At 43.2% G+C, this 24,846-nt stretch overlaps 1 protein-coding gene across 2 annotated transcripts in view; it reads right to left on the bottom strand.

The window, feature by feature from the left end:
• Positions 1 to 2,858: 2,858 nt before the first annotated feature.
• Positions 2,859 to 24,846, bottom strand: part of HUNK (hormonally up-regulated Neu-associated kinase) — a 57,576-nt gene continuing 35,588 nt past the window's right edge. The window contains exons 6-10 of one of the 2 annotated variants that reach the window (XM_085241880.1): positions 19,129 to 19,264; positions 14,638 to 14,806; positions 13,526 to 13,609; positions 8,021 to 8,201; positions 2,859 to 6,187 (exon numbers count right to left, since the gene is read on the bottom strand). In XM_085241880.1, coding sequence (XP_085098006.1) covers positions 5,544 to 6,187; positions 8,021 to 8,201; positions 13,526 to 13,609; positions 14,638 to 14,806; positions 19,129 to 19,264 — 1,214 coding nt within the window. In that variant the 3' untranslated portion in view covers positions 2,859 to 5,543. The remainder of the gene's footprint in view (positions 6,188 to 8,020; positions 8,202 to 13,525; positions 13,610 to 14,637; positions 14,807 to 19,128; positions 19,265 to 24,846) is intronic. The other variant, XM_085241886.1, reaches the window with a different exon arrangement.

The raw sequence follows: 24,846 nt of genomic DNA, 5'->3' as shown, positions 1-24,846 counted from the left end.
GATGTAGGATGAGCTGTCACAGAGGGTAACCTCTCATTCCCCATGCAGAAACTTGTGCAGGGCAGGCTGATGAACACGTTGCAGGCCCCAAATTGCAGAGCTGGCCTTAGAATGTGTCAGGCGCTTCCTAGAATGGAAAAGGTCTTTTCATCCCAGATCACAGATCTGTCTGTCCATCCAACCGTTGGTCTCTCCCAAATGAGATCTGAACCCTCCTGCTGCTTTTGACAAAAGGCCTCCAAAATCCCAAATTCCCACAGGTCTCACTGGTCAGGTAGAGAAGGAAACACAACGGAATTCAGTGAGGCACTCAGGAAATGCAGGTGCAAGATCATGGTCATGGCAAATTGGGATGAAGTTGCCCTGGAGCAGGTAGAGATGAGGGGGTGGGGAGTGCAGTATTGTGTTGTCTAAGAACCAGCCCCATGATGTTTTGTTCTGTAAAGGATTGAAGCTGTTTTGAAATAAAGCCTCTGGTGGCTGTCCTTGTCTTTGTTTTAGATTGTATATTATTTGTTGTTCCAAAGGACATGGTTTAATGGCAAAATGTCGGTGGCAGGTGGACAGTTGGACTGGATGATCTTGGAGGTCTTTTCCAATGTTGGTGATTCTATGATTCTACAATTTTATCTTTACAGGTAGCAGGAAATACAGTGAATTTGGGGATTTTTACAGTTGTTAGGAATGCTATTCCTACAAACATGAATTTAAAAGTTTCTTCAAGATGACAAAAATGCAATAGTCCTTTTTTTAGAGTATTAACCAAAATTTTGAAACAGGGTTAGCACCTTGCCTTTAACCAATACACCTCTTCTTGTTTCTTCTCTCTCAGGTCTCACTGCCTAGCATCAGCAACCACACCGCAGTGAAGTTCAGATGAACTCGAAGTTCTGTTTAGGCTCAGCCTCAACACCCTTTGTTTCTAACAGCAGCTAATTGCTTGTAACTAAATAATAGAAGGCATCACATTATGAGCTTCATTTGATGCTAAATATTTAAAGGGCTCAAACTGATGTAACCCAGCTTCCCCTTACACACATCTGCAAGCCATCTTCATGAAAGACAAGTACGTGTAATGCACATAGGTCCCAGGAAACACATGCTGATGTCTGTGTCTTAGGAACGAGTGCTCAAGAAGCTCGTTTGATAGAAACCTGCTGCAAATGTGGTGAGGCAGTGGCACAGGCTGCCCACGGAGGTGGTGCAGTCATTGTCCCTGGAGGTGTTCAAGAGCCGTGTGGATGTGGTACTGAGTGATGTGGGCACTGGGCATGGTGGGGGTGGGCTGGTGGTTGGACTGGGTGATCTTAGAGGTTTTTTCCAGCCTTAATGATTCTATGGTTCTATGATTCAGAGAGCACACTCCCTCCACTCCAAGGAGATGAGCAGTGAAGACCTCCAGCTGAGCATCTCCCAGTTTCCTCCTATACTGTTCCTACAGGAGGCCACCTTGGGTGCAGATCAGGAGGTTTGGAGCTTGCTGAAAGGCAGTGGGAGGCACACCAAGGAATGATTTTGCCACAGGGTTGTATTTCTGCACGCAAATGATTTATGGCTCTTGTTTCACAGAGCTGTGATAACTTTTTAATAGGAAACACAGGCTGTGGTTCCGCACCTTGTGGTTTCGTTGTGCTCTGGAAGGTATGTGGGGGAGAACAAAAGGGAAAGTGCACAGAGTGCTAAACAAGCAGGGAAGAGGCAGGCAAGTTTGGAATTAATGTGCACAAAAATAGCTTCCCTGAAATTTCCGTTTGCTCCTTGATAAGCAAAGCCTGGAAGTGTATCAGCCAGATATGTGCCCAGGCTGGCATTAGCAAAACCTCTTACTGGTGCACTGGGGCTTAGAAGTTGCCTGGAGACCTGACTCCATCATTTTGCAGTTACGCAGATGGATTTTGTCACAAATGTCAAGTGATGTAAAGTACAAACTCTTCAAGTGCTTCACACTGATCCTCTGTTTCCACTGGGTTCTGGGCATAAATAGTACCTCTAAAAGCCCCCATAAGCTCCCGTGCTTTCACCTTGCACCCAAAAGCTCAGCTGTGCTCTCTTTCCCCCCAAGGCATGACCTGAAACATAAAGACTATTTTCAGATCTACTGAACAGGTTCCTCATGGGCTTGGTGCCAAGCCTACCGCAAACACCTGAAAGAGAACCTCAGCCAACTGAGGACGTGCTCAGATCTGCTGCTCTATGAAACAGATTTTTAAAAAGGTAGAAGGAGGAAGAAACAGCGCTTATAGGAACTGTGGCACTAAGAATTGAAATGCTCCAGCTGAAGCTGTCTGTTTGCATGGGCGTGCTGAAATTGGTGAAGGACCCTATGAAACCAGACCCTACAACTGGAATGATTTACTCCAGAAGTGCAGAAGGCTGACCAGCAAATTCCTTTGCTTGAATCAGCGTGAATTCTTATCTGTGGGACTCGCCTGGCTGCCTAGGAGCTCGGTTTTCTTCCGAGGTGGCCAACTCTATTCCCTCTCTCGTAACTGAGAGTGGCAAGGCACTGCTGGGGAGTGATTCATTTCCCTTTTTCAAATCTCTGTTTTAAGGAAGGGAGAACTAGAGATGTCTATCTGCCTGCACTGGTGACAAAGGAGCTTGGATAACCAACAAAGACAAGATGCACTACATGCAAAGCGCTCATGTAAAGCAAGGGAAATTCAACCCTGTGCTACCATCAGCCTTTTAGGGCTTGTAGGCAAGTCACTGGTCCCTTGCAAAGGAACAGCCTTTGCTGGGTGAAGGTAAAGGTGGTGGTAATTCTCACCACCTCACTGTTCTGCTAGTTGTTTTGTACTCAGATGTTCCTTGCCACACGGTGACCTGGCAAACAAAGTCAGCACTCCATGGCAATCTTGTTCAAAAAGTACATATATTTAATAATGATAACAAATACATTTTTTCCCCTGGAATTTCCACTACCGTATTTCAAGAAGTCCCTTATGTGGCCACTGCAGTTTGACTGTACATAGCTACTGTCTAAGCTGGATACATGTTTATGTTCTAGCAGTGTAGTACTCATATATTCTCTATAAATATAATAAAAGATTTAACATTTCTATTTTCATTCTGATTCTTACACATATTTACCGAGTTTTCACAAAAATACATGTCTCTTTCCTACCTTCCCCTTTTATTGGGTTCCAAATAAACCTGAGTTTGTAGTTCAAGTCAGTACCTGCCATCTGTTGGGGTGCACAAGACTGATGCACACACGAGGCGGTTTTGCCATTGTTCCTGCTCACCAGCTCTGCAGCACAAATATGTTCTAGGTGTGAAGAAAAAGAAAACACTTCAATGTTTTTAAACAAAAGGAAGAGCTACAATGGACCCCTGGGATACACGGGTGTTCTGTACCAATAGAAGATGGCATTTTTCTATCGAAAAATGAGCCACCGTATTTCAGGCCTTTGTTAATATGTTGAGATTTCCACGTATGTCGTTTTACAGCTGGCTTATAACTGAAGTGGTGCCTTCACCACACTGAGCCGTACAGTCAGAAGCATTTGGACACCCCTGCACTGAACGATGGGCAGCTTCGAGGCTGTGGTGAAGGTCCCATCTGTGGGGATGAGAAAGGAGCCCTGGGCAGTCACGTGCTGCTGGGTTTGCCAGCAAGCACTCAGAATACTGAACAGTCCAATTATCCGTTCTGTCATCATCTGAATGTGTGATTTTTTTTTTTTCCAGCAGATTTTGATGCATGGCTTAAGCTATACTGAGAACTGGGAATGTCTGCTGAGCTGTGGGCTCTGCCAGGGACCTTTCCACTTGCCTCTGGTGGCCGTTCTCCACCTCATGAAACCGGATGGAAGGCTTGTCAAAGAAAGGAAACTCCTCACATTTGTACAGAAATCGAAGAAATGGGATCCCAAATCATTTGCAGTAACACTGGTAAAAAACAAGGGCTTGGGTTCCTCCTGATGAAATTTAGGAAATTTAAGTGAGATATGAGGAAGACATTTTCTCCTCAGAGGGTGGTGAGGTGCTGGCACAGTTTCCCAGAGAGGCTGTGTTGCCCCATCCCTGGAGGCGCTCAAGGCCAGGTTGGATGGAGCCCTGGGCAGCCTGAGCTGGTGGGGGGCAGCCCTGCCCATGGAAGGGGTTGGGTGGGCTTTGAGGTCCTCTTGAACCCAAACCATTCTGTGATTCTGTGATTCTATGACAATCTGATGCAAATTCCCTCTATCCCAGCAGCCCCAGTAGCAGGACAACGCTTCTGCTACCTTGTTTGCAGAATGACATGAAGTGAGTGGGCAGCAATGGGGCGCCTATGGGAGAACCAGATTAGTATGAGCTTTGCTGAGATGTCCCATATACACAAACACATATGCAAGCACAGTACACACAATACAAAAGTGTAGTCTTTGGCTAAATCTTCTAGTTTATAGGAAATGGTGTGAACACAAAAACAGAACCAAAAATGTTGCCAGCCTCTCAGATCATTTACTTAGAAAAACAAGACCAGTACGCAGAACATGTTGCTTTTTAAGAAACTTAATCTTCACAGCTCATAACAGTACCAAATTTTTGGTAACCACCACATAACCGATCTTGTAGTATAAAACGGCACTGGTACAAGTTTGTGTGTCCTTTATGAGTCTCTTCAAGTCACTGCAGTCTCTCAGAAAAGCCTTCAGGTGCTGTGTAGCTGTAACAGGGGCTAATGCAAACCTGCACACAGGAGTGGAAATAGTATAGCTACAAAAGTTGGAGGTGACCGGATTGCCTAAACACAGCATGTGGCAATGGAGATCACTGACTAAAGCATCCACTTGTAAACCCATTACATGAAAGGAACAGGCCTTCAGTGCAGTTAATTGTCATGTGATGAGCCTTGTTTTTGAATAATCATGTTCCTTCTGAATGACATGATTAAATTATCATTTTCCTTAGGAACAAATGATGCCATTACTAGCTACTTTATGTAGTAAACAGTAAGATCTGGTTTGACTTTCATTAGTACCACTTTTCTGAATGTTTAGACCGTGCATGTCTTGACTCAAGCTTCTACAAACTCCATCTCCCTGGCAGTGATTTTTAGCAAGTTGATTTTGGAAACTGCATCTGGAGGTTTTCCCCTTGAATGATGCCTGTAACAGGACAGCGTACTGCCTGGCACAGGCAGAATGAGCACGGGTAGCCTTACCATGGCCCCAGCTGGGGCCAGCACTCACAGCACCACGCCGATCACCTTGCTGAATCACACTGGTAATGCTCGTTACTCTTCCAATTAACTTTACTACAGTACAAAACTTTGAGCAGTGAAAATACATATTGACATGGCTTTTTCAAGACATGTTTTACTGTACAGTCTGATGCCTAATGCTAATATTTCTTAACACCACAAGCAGAGCACTCTTCTTTTCACTTTAATACATAGGACAACCCCTTCCTTACAAGTGGACCTCTGATTTTCTACATTGGACCACTGCACTGTGTTATGTAGAGATGGTGACATGCCTGTGGCTTTCCCTTCTTTTTAAAAATAAAAAAGGCTGGGTCACAGACAACAGAAATACAAATCCTGGCCTGCCAGACTAACACTGGCCGCTGACAGCATCTGCACTGAATGTGATCTGCGTGGGGCTCATCTGTTGCAGCTGAGGCATCCGTGCTTCCAGCGGTTTGTCGCCCACCGACTGCATCGCCTGGTTCCTCTTCCGCAGCATCTGTCCGATCCCCATCATGGGGAACCTGCCCCTGCTTTTAACACAGTTGGGGCTGCCCAACGGGTTGTTGGAAACCAGCTGAGTAGGGGACACAGCTTCTTCCTTGGTGGGATATGCTTTTTCCTCGTATGTAAAAGAGACCTGGTTGGGGTGGATGGGGGATGTACTTCCTGGCTGAAAAAGCGGGGACAGTGTCCTTTCACTCGAGCTTTTGGAAGGAAAATTCATCGGTGAGCCTAAAATCTTGTACTGGTGGGAGGGGGAGACCTGGTCTGTTTGGTCCTCTCTGTCAACGGACTCGAAGGAGTGCACAATGTTCAGGATGAGGGGAGAGTCCTTGGCCCGGCCCCCGCCCCGCACTGGCTCCTGCTGTGGGGACTCCTGCCTCTTCAGGAGCCGGGGGGTCCTGGGCAGTGGCTGCTGGGCCTCAAGGTACTCCAGGGAGCTGGAGGTGATGCAGCCGGCCTTGGTCGCCAAAGGCTCGTGGAAGGGGCTCAGCCCACTGGTGGAGTCTGAAAGCAACCAGAAAAGGAACCAGAAGAGCAAATGGCATTCAATAGCATCACTTTCTCTACCTCATGGCAGACAATTTTTCACAGACTGCATAACAGCATGACACATGTACCAGCTCAACCAAATGGTCCTGGGGATGCACACAACACAACATCAAAGAACCTGATTTCTTGACCCCTATTTGATATTTACACTGCTGATCACGAGTAACTTATCTGCCGCCTTCCTCAAATTCAGGAAGAGCATTTAAAGTGAGTAAGAGAAGGACATGAAATAGGAAACCATGGATGTTTTCAGCTGTTTGTATTAATCATATCCTCTAAGGCAATGTCTGAGAAAGCTCACATTTGTTTGCGTAGTTTTAGATGCGTCTGCATACTGAACTCCCTGACAGGCCTACAAATATAGGGGACAACAGGGAGTTAATTCCTAATGTCTCTACTTGCGTTTTGGAATAAAATCTGTTCTTGGTTTCATACATGTAAATATGGAGTAACTGCATTGGCCAGATTCAGGCTGTTACAGTTGGAACAGATTTGCTGCACTGACTTCAGCGACAATCTTCCCCGAACAAGGACTGAATATAAATGGAACAATCTTTTCAGGATTTGGCCCAATAATACAAAACAGCCCATGGAGAAGATCTGTTCAGTTTCTACAGAATGTTGGCACTCACTCACGCCAAGCTAGTTGCAAGAAAAAAAGTACATTTTGCTGCGTTTAGGAAACGCTAGCCAAGCAGCCTGCTTTGTTAGAATAATCCTAATTGAAAGAAGAGTGGACTGGCAGCTTATCTCTGTCTGTGACTTCTCCTGGTTTCAAACTATCTAAAAGAGATAGAAAATAATGCAAGACTTTGGACATCAGGTAATAGCCACAAATCTCACGTGTACTTCTTTCCAAAGGGATGGTCTTGGAAGAGTTTGAGGTCTAAATGGATGTATGGGATGAAATCACTTGCACTGAGAGTTGCTTGGGAAAAGCAGATCGGGTTTAATCTGACTTATTTATTTCCAAAAGTGGCCAAAATTACTTGACCACTTGAGGAAACAAGTGTCAAACACAATTTCCATAAGCAGAGATATACTTTAGTTGAGATCTGAATGATTTTCGGATTTCAGTTCAAAAAAGCAAGTAGAAAAAATCAACTGCTTATTGTCCCCTGTGCCTCTAAACAACCTCCTAGCACCATATTCAGCATCTCAAGTCACCATTTTTCTCTGCATGGCTCTATAGTTACCTCCCTTGATCAACAGCAAGGCCCCCTCCTGCTCCCCACTGCATTTCCCTAGCCACACGCTCCCTGTTTTCCCCACTGGCTTCTCTTCTCCGCACCTCCTTAACCCTGCCATCCTTGGAGCAGGTCCCACTCAGCCCTCCCTAGGCCACCTCCTCCCCTACATCAGGAATGCTTTTCTCCCCAGTGGCTGTCTCATCTTTTCCCTTTTCTGTTAATGCTCTTCCTCTTCCTTTCACTGCCAGTGGTCAGCAGTCCCCGCTGCATTTCCTCTTGCCTGCCCACCTCCCCTTTCTCCACCATCAACTGCTGCCACTGCTTCTCCCCAGAGACCAGCACTGATATAGGGTGACTGTTGATGCTTTCAAAGTGCCAATGTGCCAGCTGCCATGGTTTCCCCAGGATGTTATGTTCAATGTCTGATTACACAATTCCATCCTCTTTCACATAACCACATCCAGAGCAGGCAGCAAACACGAGCACTATTTACACACAACCATACACCACACAAGACATTGACACTACACAGGCCCATGCTAGCACAGTCACAGGAGGGCTTATGCCCCATAGACAGACCAACACTTCTCCTACTGACCTTTCTCAGCACCTCCAGCCTTGGCAGCTTTTCGGTCCCTCAGCAGAGCCTTGGTGTTCTGTATCTGTGAGATAAGACAGGAAGAAGGCTGTCTATATGAAACTGGACTTTTCTCAGTTTTCTTTGGGAGCTGACGGTGAAGAATTTCCCCTTTCTTTTCTTGTTTTCTGAGTTTTTTGTCCTTTAGGTTGTAAAACAAACAAGAACAATCTGGTTTACTGAAGGAAATTCAAATGTCCTAAACCCCCCAGAGATACACTTACTGAAGCTGGATTAAAAACAAAATATTTACAAAGAATTTATCCTGACTACTCAAAATAACTGTGTCTTTCAAGTCATATTTTCCTCTGATCTGTTTGACATGATCAGAAAATCAGGCCTGTCTTCAGAGGGCTTTTGTGCTAGGATACCTTGTTCAAGCAAATACACACAGATTTATGATCTTTCAGATTTGAAATTTGTCTGCCCATTTAAACACACACAAAAAAGGTCTTTGATTTCTGTTTACTGCACTTCTTCTAGCATTTCCAAAGGTGATCTGAAGGACTTTAACGTAGTTTAAACTCTTGGAGTCATTCATCTTCTGCCTGCACAATATCCCGAGGAACACGGCCTTTGCTGCACATCCCCGAGCTCTGATTCTGTGTGTGTATGATTCTGTAATTCAGCGGCCTCTTCTCCCACGTAACAATAATAGGATCAAAAGTAACAGTCTCAAGTTGTGCCAGGGAGGTTAAGATTGGATATTAGGAAGAATTTCTTCTCAGCAAGAGCAGTGAGGCAGTGGCACAGGCTGCCCAGGGAGGTGGTGCAGTCACCGTCCCTGGAGGTGTTCAAGAGCCGTGTGGATGTGGCATTGGGGATATGTTTAGTGTGGTCACAGGCATGGGTTGATGGTTGGACTGAATCATCTTAGTGGTCTTCTAACCTTAGTGATTCTGTGATTCCATGACTGCACTTGTGGATGAGCGCAAGCTGAGCATTAAGACTTACCACCCACATCAGTAGTGGATCTGATTGTTCTACAGTTGAAATTCATTGTATCTTTTTCAGCAGGAATCACCAGATTGTGTAACATTCAAGAGGGAGCCCAAAGTCTGATATTACTGAAACCCAGACATCAAAATTTGTGGCTTGTATTATGCTGTCACTCAAAGACTTCAAGAATCTCCCACCTCTCTTGAGGAAATGTGTGTCATGTGGTTTTAAAAGTGAATCTGAGAGCAGAAGGACTTTGGATTTGACTGCTTTGGGGTTATTTTTTTAGAGGGGCATCTGTGTGATGGAAAGTAATGTGTATGCATGTGTAACAGAGGGAAAGAATGCAGAAGACATTTTTTTTTATCCACTAAACAACTCAGGAAACATGTTAAGACACATAAAAGGAAAATAATAAGGCAGAACTCTTCTTGATCACTGCCACCTCAGACAGAATCAGACCCTCTGCACGGATGGTGTTTGGCACTGCTGGGACCATTAATCTTTGAACTTTCAGAAGTCGCAGAATCAGAATGAAGACCTTCAGGAAGATGTTCACATTTTAAGTTTTATTACAGAAGCTGTGAGGTGACATGGGAGAGAGAGAACCAGGGACATCTCTGGGAGCTTCTCACTGCCTTCTTCCTTTAGGTGTACTATCATAGACTCATTTTTCCCCAGCCTTCTCTCCAAACATCCCTTATTTCCTCCAACTGCTTTTCCCTTAGCCAGCTAATTCTTACACAGAATGAAACAACACTTTCTGGATCTGGATTAGCCATCACTTTCCTTGTGCTACACCTCCTGGTCAGCCTGATGCCTTCCCCCTTGTCTTTACAGACTGTAGCCATGCCAGACAGAACATTTATTCCTCTCTGCCTGTGTTGTGCTTGAAATAACACCACATCTGACCAGTCCCAGATAGCATTTTGGTGAGCACAGTCACTACTGATGTTGATGAAGTAATAACAACAGTAATAACAACAATAGCAGCAATAATAATAATGCTGTGTGAATAACGGACTACACCAATAAAGTCAGTGGGAGCTACACGTTTAATTTGGAGCTCACCAAACTATTTTTTTCTCCCAAGGCTGCAAGACACTGCTGCCAAGTTCAGCAGAGACTAGGTTCTACCACATATCGTTTTTTTTAAAGTGAGTGAGACTGCGTGGTGACTACATAAAGTCTAAAGGAGTCCATCAAAATTGTTTAACAGCTTTCTGCTATTTGAGTAGGTGAGGAAAGAATTTGCATTTTGGATGCTGCAACATCTGTCAGCATGCAGGACACTGCAGCACTGCAATATTTTTAGCCTTTTTGCAAGTGCAAAGCCAGAACCCCTAACTGCTCTGTTCTGAAATACGCTGGAGAAGATATTTGCCTGGAGAAGAGGAGGCTGAGGGGAGACCTCATCTCTCTCTACAACCACCTGAAAAGAGGCTGTGGCAAGGTGGGTGTCAGACTCTTCTTCCAGGTAATAGCCATAGGACGAGAGGGAATGGCCTCAAGTTGTGCCAGGGGAGGTTCAGATTGGGTATTGCTAACAACTTCTCAGCAAAAGTGGTGAGGCAATGGCATAGGCTGCCCAGGGAGGTGGTGCAGTCACCGTCCCTGGAGGTGTTCAAGAGCCATGTGGATGTGGCACTGAGGGACGTGGGCAGTGGGCGTGGTGGGGTGGGATGATGGTTGTATTGGATGACCTTAGAGGTCTTTTCCAGCCTTAATCGTTCTACGATTCTATGTTCCACATGCCCATGACTTTGTTTTTATGCTGCTGTAATGTTTTACTAGCAGCAGCAGCACAGTTGTGTTGTACAATTGAAGCACTGATGAAAAAGCAAATTCACACATCCGGCAATGAATTACTATATCCCAGAAGAATGCTGTAAATAATTTTATTTTTTAAATTTACTAAAATTCCTTCTCTTTGATGATCATTGTAGGAGAGGGAACAATGAAAATCCTAAAGTCCCAAGTTTCCACATGCTATTATATTTTAAGAAGGAAAGGAAGTGCTCCTTTGGGGGAGTTATAGAAGTTCACTCCTTACCGTGCTATACGCAGCCATGCAATGGCATGCTGCTGCACAATGAAAGGGTTGTGCCGGTATGTTATACTTGAATAGGTTCAGCATTACATCAGCCTCTGCTATTTCCTGTCCTGACCTCGACCCTAAAATCCAAACTAGTCCTGCAATGGACTTGAAAGGAAGATAACAGGTATTTGCCTTGGCCATGCCTGATATTGTGATAGGATGACGATATAAGTTCCTAAAATCACAAATTCCTCGAGCCTGAGCCCATCGGCTCGTCTAAGGGAAAGCAGGGATCCTCAGCACTGGTCCTTGGGTTTGCTGCAGGAATGATTGCTCACCACCTGTGGCCTCTCCTGCAAAAAAAGACACTGCTCAACTGCCCCAAGTGCTAAAATAAGGCCAGCCTGCAAACCCATCCAGATGCTTAGCCCTGAGAGAAACTCTCAGCACCCCAGCCCTGGCACACCACTGCTACCACCCAGTTTCAGACACTGAAGGGACAGGTGGGCTAGGCCTGTCCCCTGCCCATGTGCTACACTGCATGGCCCAGCAACAGCCAGTGTTTCTGGCAGCTGGTCCTGGCCCACAGAATGTCCTCATTTTACATGACAGAGGGAGGTGGAAGAAACACAGTCAGCTGCTTCTGCCTGTGCCTGACCACCTCTCTCCTGGTATTGCCACGGCAACACACAGCCATGCTGACTTGGGGGTATCTGTCTGAGAACCAGGGCCTCCCACTGTTTTCAGGCTGGGCACAGAGGAGGGCAGGGGGACCCTGATCACAGCTCATGAATCGCTCCCAGCTTATGAATTCTGTCACCCTGAGGTCCAGCAGCACCTGCTGATCCCAGCGGCACAATCCAGGCACTTCCATCCATCCCCCGATGGCATATTAGCAGACATCTACCACAGCTGTAAACGGCAGAATAATCTCGGGGCTTGCATTCACCCAAGCATGCTGCTTTACCTGTCCTGGTGTTATACAATCCTCTCGTGCAAATACAGCTAACGCATTATCAACATGCTTTATATTCAGCTGTGCCCATTTAGAAAGAGATTATACTGTATCATTATCACAGCGTCTGCACTGAGATTGCATTAAGGTAACTATTTCAAGAAAGAAAAGACACACCCTCATCCTCTAAATAGCTTCTTTGGGACTAACTGTGAGCACAGGAGAGGCTTTGGAGAAGCCTAGGGTCACTGAGTCACACCATTACCAGTTATGCACACTAGCTCTGTGCAGGTGCTCACACAGGCCTTGCTGCAGACTCCCCTGCATGCAGTATGGATGCAGAAGCAGTAAGCCAGTGCCTGAATGCTATGCAGTGTACTGCTGGGGCTCTTCGGCATTGTGCAGGGAGGCAGCACAGGCAGCTGGAGGAATCTGAGCCTGGCAGGGTCAGGATGCACCGTGCAATGCCTGCATCACAACCTCTGGGGACCTGCCTGAGTTCCAAGAGGACATTTGCCTGCAGCAGTTTGAGGTAAACTGTCACAGAGCATTTTGAAATACAATATTCACTGAGTCTACCCACTGCTGATACATTTTAAGTAAGGTGGTTTCAATTTATGTAAGAAAAGAATGGTAAAAGTGCTTCGCCCTGATATTTCCATCTGGCTTGCGACTCAAGTTTTTCTATTAAATTTGCAAGCAGTCTTTAAAATAAACAAAAGCAGCCACGAAACACATCTGTCCCTGCAATTAAATCATCAATCCAGCACTGAAGAGTAGCAAGCTCCTTGGGAACACTGCTATTTATGTCGTAAGATACAACTTGTATAGTTCACACAATCCTTGTAACTTTAGTGCTTCACCAAGTAACAGCCAGGGAACAAAAATCCAGACAGGAGAGGATTCCTTTAATATAAACTACCTCCTCTAATGCGAGCAAGAAGACTGGAGACAAACAGAGTGAACAGTAACCTGGTTCAATCTTTGCTCTGGCCAAGGGAAGTCCCTCACAACACAGTGGGCTAGTTCTCAGTCAGTTCTGCTGGGAAGCAAAAAATTCACTTGGGCAGAGTTTTGTGCTAATATAGTTTTACTGTTTCTAATAGTTTAGCCTGGGCTTTGCCAGGTCAGTGCACTCTGCTATGCAGATCTACATTGCATCATGGAAGGTGAACCCTGGCAGTCACTCAGCTTTTTGCCCTGCACCACCAAGGTCTTTCAACTCAAGACAATTAAGATATGGTCTTCTACAGCAACGTGCAGCTCAGAAGGAAACTAAAGGGCCCCCTGAAGAAATTTTGCTTTACTTTGCTAAACAGAGGATTTTTTCTCATGAAAGCTGAAAGTCATCTTTAAACTTCCACTCCAGGCGGCTGCTATTTTTTTCTTTCAAAAAGAAATTGAGAGAATTGTTCTGTACAGATCTTTTTTTTTCCTCACAGTTCCAGAAACTCATTGTCTTAATCCCAACTGCTGGAGATCCTCAAATTCAGCCTGTTTTTCAAATACCTTAAGAAGCTTTAATGAGCTTTACCTCATAGGAGTCTTTATTTGCCTTGTACTTGTCAATCTGGTATAGCTGGTTCTTGTGGCAAATATTGTCCTGGACTTCAGATTTCTGTGGAGAGAGGAGCATAGAAAATCAAAGTATGTAAGATAATTAGAGAAAACTGATGTTTAGCTACTGCTTAATGGACCATGTCCACTCTAGGCATAAAGTAGAGTCGCATCAACTTATGGAGATGATGAATATGATCCATTACATTCTAAACATCATTGATGCCATCATTAAAACATACTTGTTATGAGAACTGAAAAGAGAAAAAACTAAGAAGCTGTTGTCAGAAGAAAAGGTAATCGGGGATAATTTCTCAAAGGGAAAAAGCATTTCATAAAGAAAAAAACCCACACTACTGTGATGTAGGAACCTACAGACTCTTAGCTGTTTAAGACTCCTCGCCTGAACACAGACAGTTGTGTGGAGAGGCCATGAGAAGAGGGAGTGCCAGCTTGCCTTTGTGCACTTTGCCCATCCTAATACTTGAGCAAGTGCAATGCAAAACACAGCTAGGGAGTTCAGTTGCCCCAGATGTAGAAGAAAGGGTGGTGTGGCAAGGTGATTGCTCCCTTCAGCCACACACAGTGCAGTTCCACAGCAGAGGGAGGGAAGCACAAGGCATTGCAGGCTCTCACGGGTGTTCCCTTCAGGGGTCTCAGCTAGGTGAGCTGGGCAGCTGTGCACCATTAGCACAGGCACTGAAGGGCATGGATTTTACGGAGAGCAATGCTAAAGAAGTGGGAGAACATTTGCCAAGTCAAATGGGCTGGACTGCATACACATACACTGACTGCACAACAGCCTATCCTAGGATGGCAAATTTATCACTAGTTTTCTATGGAGAACTAATGTACTTCTCTGGAAATGCTTCTCACAAGATGTAAAGACTATAAGTAGTTATCTCAGCAACCTGGAGAATTATTATTTGAAATAATGCTTTTAGTTTGCAAGGAATACCTCCATTTCATGGTTACTGTGACAGAATTGGGAAAAAATAAACCAACGTGGGTAATGCCTTAAGAAACTTTTAAGCATTTTTTTACCCTCTCACCTGCTTGTCCAAAGAATCAGCATCAAGCAGTACTTACTCTAAGGCTTGCCAGGTAGCGCTCCAGCTTCTTATTAAGAAGAAAGTAGATAGCAAGTGTGTGACTTGCCCTGTTTGAGAGCACAGTGTTGATGACATCGCTGTTCTTATAGCCAAGCTTCTCAGTCATATGGAGCAGCACGCTTTGGCTGAGGTCCTCCAAGTGGATTCTGCAGAAAGAAGAGAAGCAGAGCACATTGCTTCTACTGTCTTCCCAGCAACAGAGCCTTGTTAGCGACGGTAGAGAAGGGATCTGGAAGGCTCAGTAGTGCAGACGTGAGTAGGTATGAAAAAGGCAGATTGCTACGGAACCACGTGCAAGATGGAACATCCTGACAGTTGAACAAACAGAACTCTTCCTGCCAGTTCAAACTGACCTTATGTGAAATCATGAAGGGAAATGGCACTGTGATGCTCAGGATGTCTCAGTTTGTTATCCTAGATGTGATCGATGGTGAAAACCATCAAGAGAATCCAGCTGATTTTGAAGGGAAAGAGGCAAAATCCAACTTAGGTAGTGACATTTTGCTTTCTGAAATGACTCTCGTAACCAAACACCAGTGTTCAGCTTCATTCCTCATCTATTGCACAATATTCATGCACAAAATAGCTAGAGAACTTTACCACAGAGAAAGATGACATATAGGAAGGATTATTACAGCAGCTCTCAAAATGGTAAAGCTGCTATTATACTCATGTTGGTTAAAAGCAGAAATGCAATACAAGTTTATGGATGTGCTTTTCTGTAGAGTCCATAACAGACTTAGCCAAGGTGAGAAATGCAGTACAGAACCTGTGAAACTGTAAATAACTTTTACAGGCTATGTTAAAAACAGATTTTCCAGAGGACTCTTATTTAGGTACCTAAAGTTGCTGGCCAGATTCCCAGATGTTCCCATCAATTCCTATCCATCTCCAAAGAAACGCAGGATTTTGTTTGCTTTCTAAAAAATATTCCTTGCTTCCAACATCAAGCCTAATATTTGCCCAGGGCAACTCAGGGAAGCCTAAGTTATGAGCTATTATATATTTAGAGAGAAAGGTATAATTACCTACCTTTCTCACCCCTTCTCTGCTACACCCTTGTCTTGTACACCTTTGCCATGGTGTGCAGTCTGGGTCTGATATGAGAAGGACTTAGACAAGATGAAAAACAGAGTATGGAAAATCTCAAATTACTGTTTTCCTTTACTCAGCACTCTTATTAACATGCATTCTGCAGCTAAAGAATGCTTGGGTGGTTTTCTAGAGTGTTCATAACCAAAACGTATCTTGGCCATTGCACAGTAAGGCATCTGGGCAGCAAAAAAAATTTAAGCAATTTCTGCTTGAAGTGCTGAGCAAAATTGGAAATATTTGCTTGCCTTCAGGGAATTTCTTTAACAACAGCAAGCTTTTAAAAAGCCTGAGAGAACATTCTCCTGAAAATGCAGTTTCTGCTGTTATTCTACCTTATCTCCATGCTTTCTCTTTACCTACTATGTTCCTGTCTCAGTAACAATGGTTGCTACCTGAAATTGGTAGAAGAGGACTGCAAGAACAGAACATAGCTTCTTGTTTATGATAGAAAGCACGATTCCTTGCAAATTAAGTAGTGGGTTTTTCAGAACAATGTTGATATTATCTTACCCACATTTGCACACTAGCAGAAACTTGGACACTCTGCTGAGGCTGACCCCAGCAATACTCTCTGAACAACTTTAAAAAGAGGCAAGACAAGTCTTTAAATATTTCAACCTTTACTGTATTTTTCCTACAAGGCTTCAGTATGACAAATTCTAGATAGGTCAATCTTGAGGAATAAACTAATTAAATTGTAGAAATATAATCCGAAAAAAAAAAAAAAAAAAAAAAAGAAAAGAAAAAAAAGAAGGTAAAGAAGGATTCTGTATGGCTTTCATCCTTTACAGCTTCATTGACTTCATCATACAATTTTGGTTCTGACAGAACAAGTAGTTACTTTGCTCTTGTTTTCACATCAAACAATGAGAAAAAACAATGCAATAAGGAAAAAAAAGTAACCAATTTCTTTAATAAGAGAGGGTAGCACTCCACATTAACGAGCTGTTTAAAAGTGCTTCTAATAGGAAAGGAATACTATCATCACCATATCTGCATAAATGCATGAACAAACATATGCCCTCTCTATAGTTCAGCTCTGCGTTTTCTTCTGTTCTTACATATGATTTGCTTGCCTTTAGGAGAAAATGATTAATGGGCACTCCATAAGCACTGTGGCACAGCTATTGTATCTAGTAGAGGCCAGCCTCTCTCGTGAGCGTATGACCTAACTGCACCAGTGAGCAAGCTCTGAAGTGGTACGTCCATCACAGCCTGACTGAGGCCTGATAACTGCAAGTAACTCAAAAACAGAGGCATGAAAATGCACCTACAAACGCAGAAGAATTCTGAAATCACATTCAAGCTGTATTTCTGTCTTTTTTCCTCTTCTTAGATAGAACACACTCAGCAAGAGAATTAAATTACCCGTATAGCTCTCAGTTACACTTACATTCATTTAACAGATGCCACATTTAGTAGACTGATTAGCCTCATTATGGCAGTGATTTCATTAGCTTAACGATTCATTCAGTTTACACTTGTTTTCTCCTTCTTTACCATATAATGTTCCTATGTAGAGTGCACTTCAGTACAGTCCAATGCACCATGGAACTCAGATTTCCTTTTGTTATACAAATTAACTCAATTGACCTTAAATTTCAGGCAGTAATGCTGAAATAATGAGTCTGCCTGTTCTCCATCTTGCTCCCTGCAAAACAATCCTTCCTATGGGTCTGAGTGTTTTGGTTGGCAATTCTGTCCAAGGCAGAGGGTTGGAACTAGATGACCTTTAAGGTCCCTTCCAACTCAAGCCATTCTATGTATGATCCTATGATCCCACTGCACGCAGTTAGCCTCACATACGCTTCAGTGGATGGATCTAGCGATGTCACCCTTTGGAGAACAAGTATCCAAGCTGTTCAATGTCTCTCCAACCAGATTTTGTGAGTGAGAGACATCTTATTCTGCTCAGGTCAAAGAAATACATGGTCACAATCATTGTCCACAACACAGTACTTGGGAAGGGAAATGTCTGCTGGTAAACTAGTGCACCTCAGTTCCCTGTGCACACAGAAGGAAAAGTGTCTCTCAGCCCCACAGGGTTGGGTCCTCCAGCTCTTAAACATGTCCTATTCACCTGGCTAGCAGTACCAGAGGGAAAAACAGATGGGGAGGCACTTTTAACAGCAAAATTGCGATTTCAGATGAATGCTCAAGGCTGTCTATATGTACAGTCTGAGTTTGCCTAGGCACTTAGACCTTCAGGGCACCAACACAGAAAGATGGCCTATTTGGTGAACAACAAATCACTTTGGAGTGAGGACAGTGGTTCTGACATTCAAAGATAGGCTGTCACACCCCTAGGTGTATGCTGTATCAGGATCTGGCACTTGATTAAATAGTAGGGTAGAATTCAGTCTCTTCTCATAGTGATTTGCCTATTAGTGAGTTAGGACTGAAATTCTGGGGTACTATCAAATTTTAAGCTCCAAAATTAAGCTTTAAGTTGCTCTATCTGCCTCAGTGCTGGTTTGGATATTGGCCTGCAAGCTAGTAACTCCTACAACATCTTCTGCAGGTATGAGATTGTGTGTAAGACACAGCGGAAAGGCTTTGATGCAGGAAGGAGGTTTAATCAGATCAAGTATAGACATACATTTCTAAGTGAGTTGCCTGAGGCTCCATTTACAGTCACACGAGAGAAAGCAGAATCTCCTGGGCACAATGTCATCCTGCTGCAGAATCAAAGAGAAGTCAGATAAATCATTCTGTAAAAATTTTTCTCTGTTGACTGTAATGAGAGCCCAGGTTGACTGGCTCATGTGAAGACTCCATACTAAAGATGCTGAAAGTTAAGAAAGATTGTTTCTAAAGTGGACCAGAAGTATTTTTCTTTCTTAGTTGTTTTTCCCTAAATTGCAATTTGGTCTGGTCATGAGATTCGTTATCTGTTTGCATTAGTCACGCATTTAGTACTGCACAGGTATTAAAGATCAACAACCAACAAGGCAAGATTATTTAACTCTGACCTTTCGCACCACGGTCTGCATGTTTACCTAATACACAGAACCCTCACATATGCATCAGAAATGGGTATAGCCTCTATTGGAAAATATCATGGCTCTATGACAAATAAGGACAAGACTACAAGTGATGTCTTCGTACACGTCCATTCTAAGTTCACATGATCTGCACTTCAGACTACTTCACAACTGTATCATATGCCATCTTCTAATTTAAGCTACTGTTTTTGACCACTTTGGGAAGCACACATTTAATGACCAATCCTTATAACTTTAAAAATTGAGTCAAAAAAGCAATCTCAGAAAATGCAGTGGGATGCTGTCATATAAGGAATGAAAATGTAGCATGACAGTTGTTCACATTTTAATGTACATACACACTGGCAGGTTTTCTCCACTCTTTGTACCTGTTTGGATATGTGACATTAGGTGGTGCTCTCCCAGGGTAATTCTCATTAAGCCACCGATTCGCAAGTGCCTGCTGGATGTTTGGTCTCTTTGCAGGATCTGGCTCTAGTAGAGATCGTAGAAAGTTTATGGCCGCTGTGAAGAAATCAAGAAAAGACAATTGCTATGTCATATATGCCATATATATATATATCCATATGCCCAGGGAGGTGGTGGAGTTGCCGTCCCTGGCAGTGTTCAAGAGGCATCTGGATGTGGAGCTACAAGATATGGTTTAGTAGCTTGTGGTAGCAAAGGTAGTGGGAGGACGGTTGGACCAGATGATCTTGTAGCTCCTTTCCAAACTTGTGATTCTATGATTCCATGATATACTTTATGACTTAATACAATAGTTGGGTTGTTATGCCTGACCAAGAACATACTAAAATGCAACTTTTTCTATACAGTATGCTCAAATGTCCTGAAAAACAAAGAAAGCTTGATACAGGATTGGTAACTGAAATAAACAAAGATTTATAGAGTCATAAAGGAGACGTGAAAAAGAACCTTTTGTTACAGAGCTTGTTTGAAGTTTCTGACCAAGCTAGTCAAAACTTACTTCATTTTTGTTTGAGAAATGAGGATATTAGAAAATCACTCATACAGAGTACAGAACAGAAAGAGATAGACTGGGGCTGAGTGGAAAGGAGGGGAGGGATGGAGAGCTGGGAGGAAAGACATAGAGAACTGAGTTTTCTGCTCCCATTGACAGGAGAAATTCTCTTCTGGCTTCCATCCAGACTACAATCAGTTGCAGGAGGTTTTGGCCAAATTAAAAGAGTAAAATTAATGGCCTTCATTCTTTTTTCAAATACTGAACTTTCAACTTTCAATGACATTCAACCATCCCTTGGGATTTTCTTGCAAAAAAACTCAAAAGTAGTTTTCCTGTATTTCTAAGTCATGTACTTCTTACACGCTTATGAACAATGAAATCAAGTGATTTAAGACTCAAAATAAGTCAATGTCTGAACTTAAAATAAATTCTGTTTTAGCTGTTTCTAGTCTTTATTCCTCAAATTATCAAGGTTACATTCAGCTTATCAACTACAAGTCAATGACGAGTTAAATATGTTCTCTACTATTCCCTACACAAAAGACAAAGAAACCTAATTCTGGGAAAGCCAAAACCAGAATAATTTTGTAGAGGAGATACAGTGAAGTGAGATACCAAGTGCATCCTGAATGTGCACTTTCTGTCACTGGCAACCAAAAGACAGAAATGATTGCTGCAGCAGTTTTCTCCAGCTTGGAAGGACAGCAATTTGGAAGCTTTTTTCCACCTCATTCTGCTGCAGAGCTACAGTTCCTAGACTCTCCTGTGCATGTCTTATCTATTTGAATCCAAATCTTGCAGAGACCTTGTGTAGACCTTGGGCAGTAGTAGTAGAACCACTGGCGTACTTATGACTTGGTGAAATATTTAATATCTTTGGATTTTTTTCAGAGCCCATCCGTGGAGGTGTTCAAGACCAGGTTGGATGGGGCCCTAGGCAACCTGGTCTAGCACTAGATCTGGAGGTTGGTAGCCCTGCCTGTGACAGTGGGGTTGGAACTTGATGATCTGCGGGGTCCCTTCCAACCTCAGCCATTCTATGATTCTATATGAGAAAGAGTTAAAGAGCCTGAAATGGAAATACTGTCCCCTATTCTGAAGGACAGCAGCCATGACTCATCTTCTTCACCAGCACAACTGTGAAACCCTTATGAATCCTTCCTCCCATATTCAGCTGACGGAGAACAATATGCCTGCTCACAGTGTGTTTGTCTGGAAATAGGAACCTAGACACAGTGCCATTGCCTTTACGGGGTTCTCTTCTACAAGACTTCTTTGTGTTTGTCTGGCTGTCGACCCAAGCATTTTCAGATCTCTGAGCTCAAAGTGACAGGCTGGCTGGGCTGATGCATCAGAGCAGAGCAGTGGGTAAGGGAGGGTTTCTCATCAAATAAGTCAATATTAGATTTGATAGGTGCCAAGACCTAACAGCATGGATAACTTCTAGTTTCACCATCCTGCAACCATCAGACATCAGCCGGAGAAGGCCCTGAGAGGATATCCAATGCAATGCAGGTCTAGCACTGAGAAGTTTATATTAGGAAGAGAGAGAGTTATGATTATGTATTTACCAGTCCAGCTAGGCATGAGCTAGGTGTTTTCTAAGCTCTGTCTTCACAAATCACTGATTTATGTCAGGTACTTCAATTTAAGTCTTTCCCAACATTTTTGTTATTTTCTTACGACAGCAGTATTGTGGAAACCGCAGGAAGAGACTACATCCAAGTTCATAAATCTCCTGCAAGCTGATGTTAGGGCTGTTCCCTGCGTACCCTGAAAGCCCGCACGTCAACACATCTTGGGCGCCAACCCCTCCGTTACGGAAAACAAGCGCCCCATTGTTCTGCCATTTTAGTTCCTCTCTTCCCAGTGCTTCCCGCTAGAAACCGCATGCATCCCATGGGTTCAGAGCACTCTTCCTAACACAAAACAGCCCCTCCCCAAACCAGCCACCATCCCCCTAGGCCCCCACATCAGCTAACAGCTCCTTAAAGACCCTGTTTTTTTCCCTTTGGCAAAAGACAGACTGATTAAAGGCGGCTTGCGAAGCAGTACGAAGTGCAGCAGGTTCAGACCAGGGGAAACTGATTCCAGAGACGGGAGCCCTCCAGAGAAGCTTCTTTGCCAGTGCTATCCAGGCAATGAGAAGATTTGTAGCAGCACCTTTGCCCACCTGAGCTGTTAGGTGGTAGAAAGAAGAATAAGTCTTTTTCACTTAAGCCACACAGCTGCAGGACAGCAAAATTAATCCCTCGGGAAGTAAACATGAAGTGAATGAACCGGTTTTTGGACCCATTTGAAGCTGCTTTTCATGCTGAACCAAGTAGCTTCATGAACAAAGGATGCTGTGAATTATCCCTCCAATGCTTCATTATGTGAGGGAATGTGAGGGCCTCATTTATGACGAACTCGAGGACAGCACTAATCTGATTAACCAGTGACCTGCACTTGATGGAATTTTGTTTCCATGGTGTAACTTTGGGGCAAAGTTTGCTCTTTAGACAAATGAGAGATTAGTACCATGAGAAAAAAAAACAACTTTCTCTTAAAACTTCTTTAATAGATTGAGTTCAGTAATGAACAGAAATGGGAAGAGCTTCAGGTATGGGCTACAAGACCTCTGTTGCTTCCATTTTCTTTGTCATGAATAAAATGAAGTTAGTGTCTCATTTAGAGGATGCCACAGTATAAGTGGGTGCCTGACTAAAACCGGGCATATAGCTGTTGTTTATGAAACTGGACAGAGAAAATGAAATACGGTCATTTAATTTTACAACGCCAGAGTAAGCTCCGAACTACAGGCATGGACAGATGATTGCTTGTGTTTGTTAAGAATTTGCATGCACCTCCATGTGGCAGCACTGCCTCTCCACTTCTGGCAGCTGTTAACATTTAGCTGGGCTGCAATAACTTCCCAGGACGGATCTGATTGATTGAGGTGGTGGAGTCACCGTCCCTGGAGGTGTTCAAGAGCTGTGTGGCACTGAGGGATGTGGTCAGTGGGCATGGTGGGGGTGGACTGATGGTTGGACTGGGTGACCTTAAAGGTCTTTTCCAACCTTGATGATTGTATGATTTGATGATAGCAATTAATCTGTATTTCATAGAAGAAACAGAAGTTATGAGTTGACCCGTGTGCTGAAGTTTTAAGTGATTGACTTCTGAATGCTCTTAAAAGGTAATGCTTCTCCTCTGCTGCAAAAGCATGGAAAACACAGTTGCACATGCGGTAGGTAGTGTTTGACAGGCTTTAAAAAGGGGATCACGTGTAAGTGATCATTAAAAGATAGTGTGCCACTTGATATTACCTTTCAGGCTCTCAGATATGAAAGGTGGGATTTTCTTACAAAAATTCCATCATCTAAACAGAAAGATTATCAAGTGAATGTGCTAAAGATTAAAAAAACATCTTTTTAGAGAGATTCTTTAGTCTCAAATGCACTTCTCTAGACTGAAAGGAAGACCATAAAAACACAGAAGCAGTACATGGAGGAAAAAAAGGAATGAATGCAAGGTGAATATCAACTTTCTTAACAACTGAACTCTGCTCACCTCAAATCAATAATCAGATAGCTCTGTTGTGTAAGCAACTTAATGAAAAATTGTTTCCTAAGTGGGAAAATCAAATACTAACCCCACCAGTTTTCCCTGTTGCTACACAGTTCCTTTGGGTGTCCATAGTCACACAAAACTGTAACTAATACAAATAAAGCATACTCTTGTTTAGTGGTAAGAACAGCTACTTTTATAAAGGAGCCCTGCATTCAGCAGCTGTGTAGTAAAATGTTAAAAGAGAGGACAAGGACCAAGCAAAACGTACTACTACAAGATATCTCTTCTGCAATCTCTATCTGTGAATTTACAGAAAAAGGAAACCTGATTTATGAAAAAGAAGGTTAACCTAAGAGGTTAACCAATAAAACAATTTGCAGGGCAGAGCAGCTGATTTTCTATCTACTGACCCAACGGCTAAATGTGGCAAGAACAAATGTCATCTTAAATCACAGTTTGCCATGTTGGTGAATGTGCAAACCTGCTGGCTTAAATCAAGGACTGATGCATACCTTTGTTCACACTTTGTTGAATAAAGGTTAACAAGTTTAAATCTGTTCCACTAATTTTCCATCATCTCTGAAAGTTCAAGCTTCTATTGTTCTTAGAGGATAAACAAACACTGTTTTCATTGGAGATCATAATGTCAAAAGATGCGACTGTGAGAAAATTTGATCTCCATGATAAAACTGTAGGATGAATGAAACAGCAAAAGGAAACCTGTCAAAAGTAGTATTATCTCTTTTGCTACACAAGGTCTGGTCTTCTCCAGGCCTTTCATGGGTAATTCAGACTTCAGTGCATGAGTTCTCCCTGTAAAGTCAGTGAAACCTCCCACATAAAGATAGCTGTGCTTGAAACAAAACAATGATTGAGAAGGCAGTACATCAGTTCAAAGCTACTGCACCGCCATTAAACAACAGCTGTTTTCTGGTAAAAGCCTCACTGTGGGAGGTCAGTTCAGTAAACTATTTGGCAAACTTGGCAAATCTTTACAACTATATCCAAGTCCCTGAATTCAAGAGTAATGTTGCAATTGATGCAAAAGATTTGGCTTCTAGATCAGTACAGTGTGAAACAGTTGGTATAATCTTCATTTTAATTTACTCAGTGGGGCTTCTATGTATGATAGAACATTCAAACAGTGGTTTTGTGCAGCTGAATCCTACAGGGGAGTCTCCAGAATGGAAAGAGCAAATACTCCAACCACATAAAATACAAAGCAAGACTGCAGCATCCCATCACTTGTAAACCTACCACTTTACAACATGCCAGCAACACGAATTGCTGGCAGAAAACATGTACTTTGTACAGATGCTGAGTGAAAGAGGAACAACATATTCCACTTCATTCACAGATAACCTATGTGAGAAAATCCTTAACCATCTATTTATTCTGCAAGCAGGAAAATCTGCACTTGGAGAATTCATCTTGTGAAACAACTTGTAAGGGCTTTTTCTTATACCCCATGACAGTGGTTTGCTGTCATTAGTGTACTAACTAAAATACACGATCGTTCACCCTTTTTCTATTAGCAATCTTTTAATTTCCTTGCAAACAGTCTGCCAGA

This window comes from Meleagris gallopavo, chromosome 1 (assembly GCF_905368555.1).
Source record: "Meleagris gallopavo chromosome 1, MGAL_WU_HG_1.1, whole genome shotgun sequence".
Taxonomy (NCBI): domain Eukaryota; kingdom Metazoa; phylum Chordata; class Aves; order Galliformes; family Phasianidae; genus Meleagris; species Meleagris gallopavo.
The sequence above is the reverse complement of the archived record's forward strand: the minus strand, read 5'-3'. Positions and strand labels throughout refer to the sequence as shown.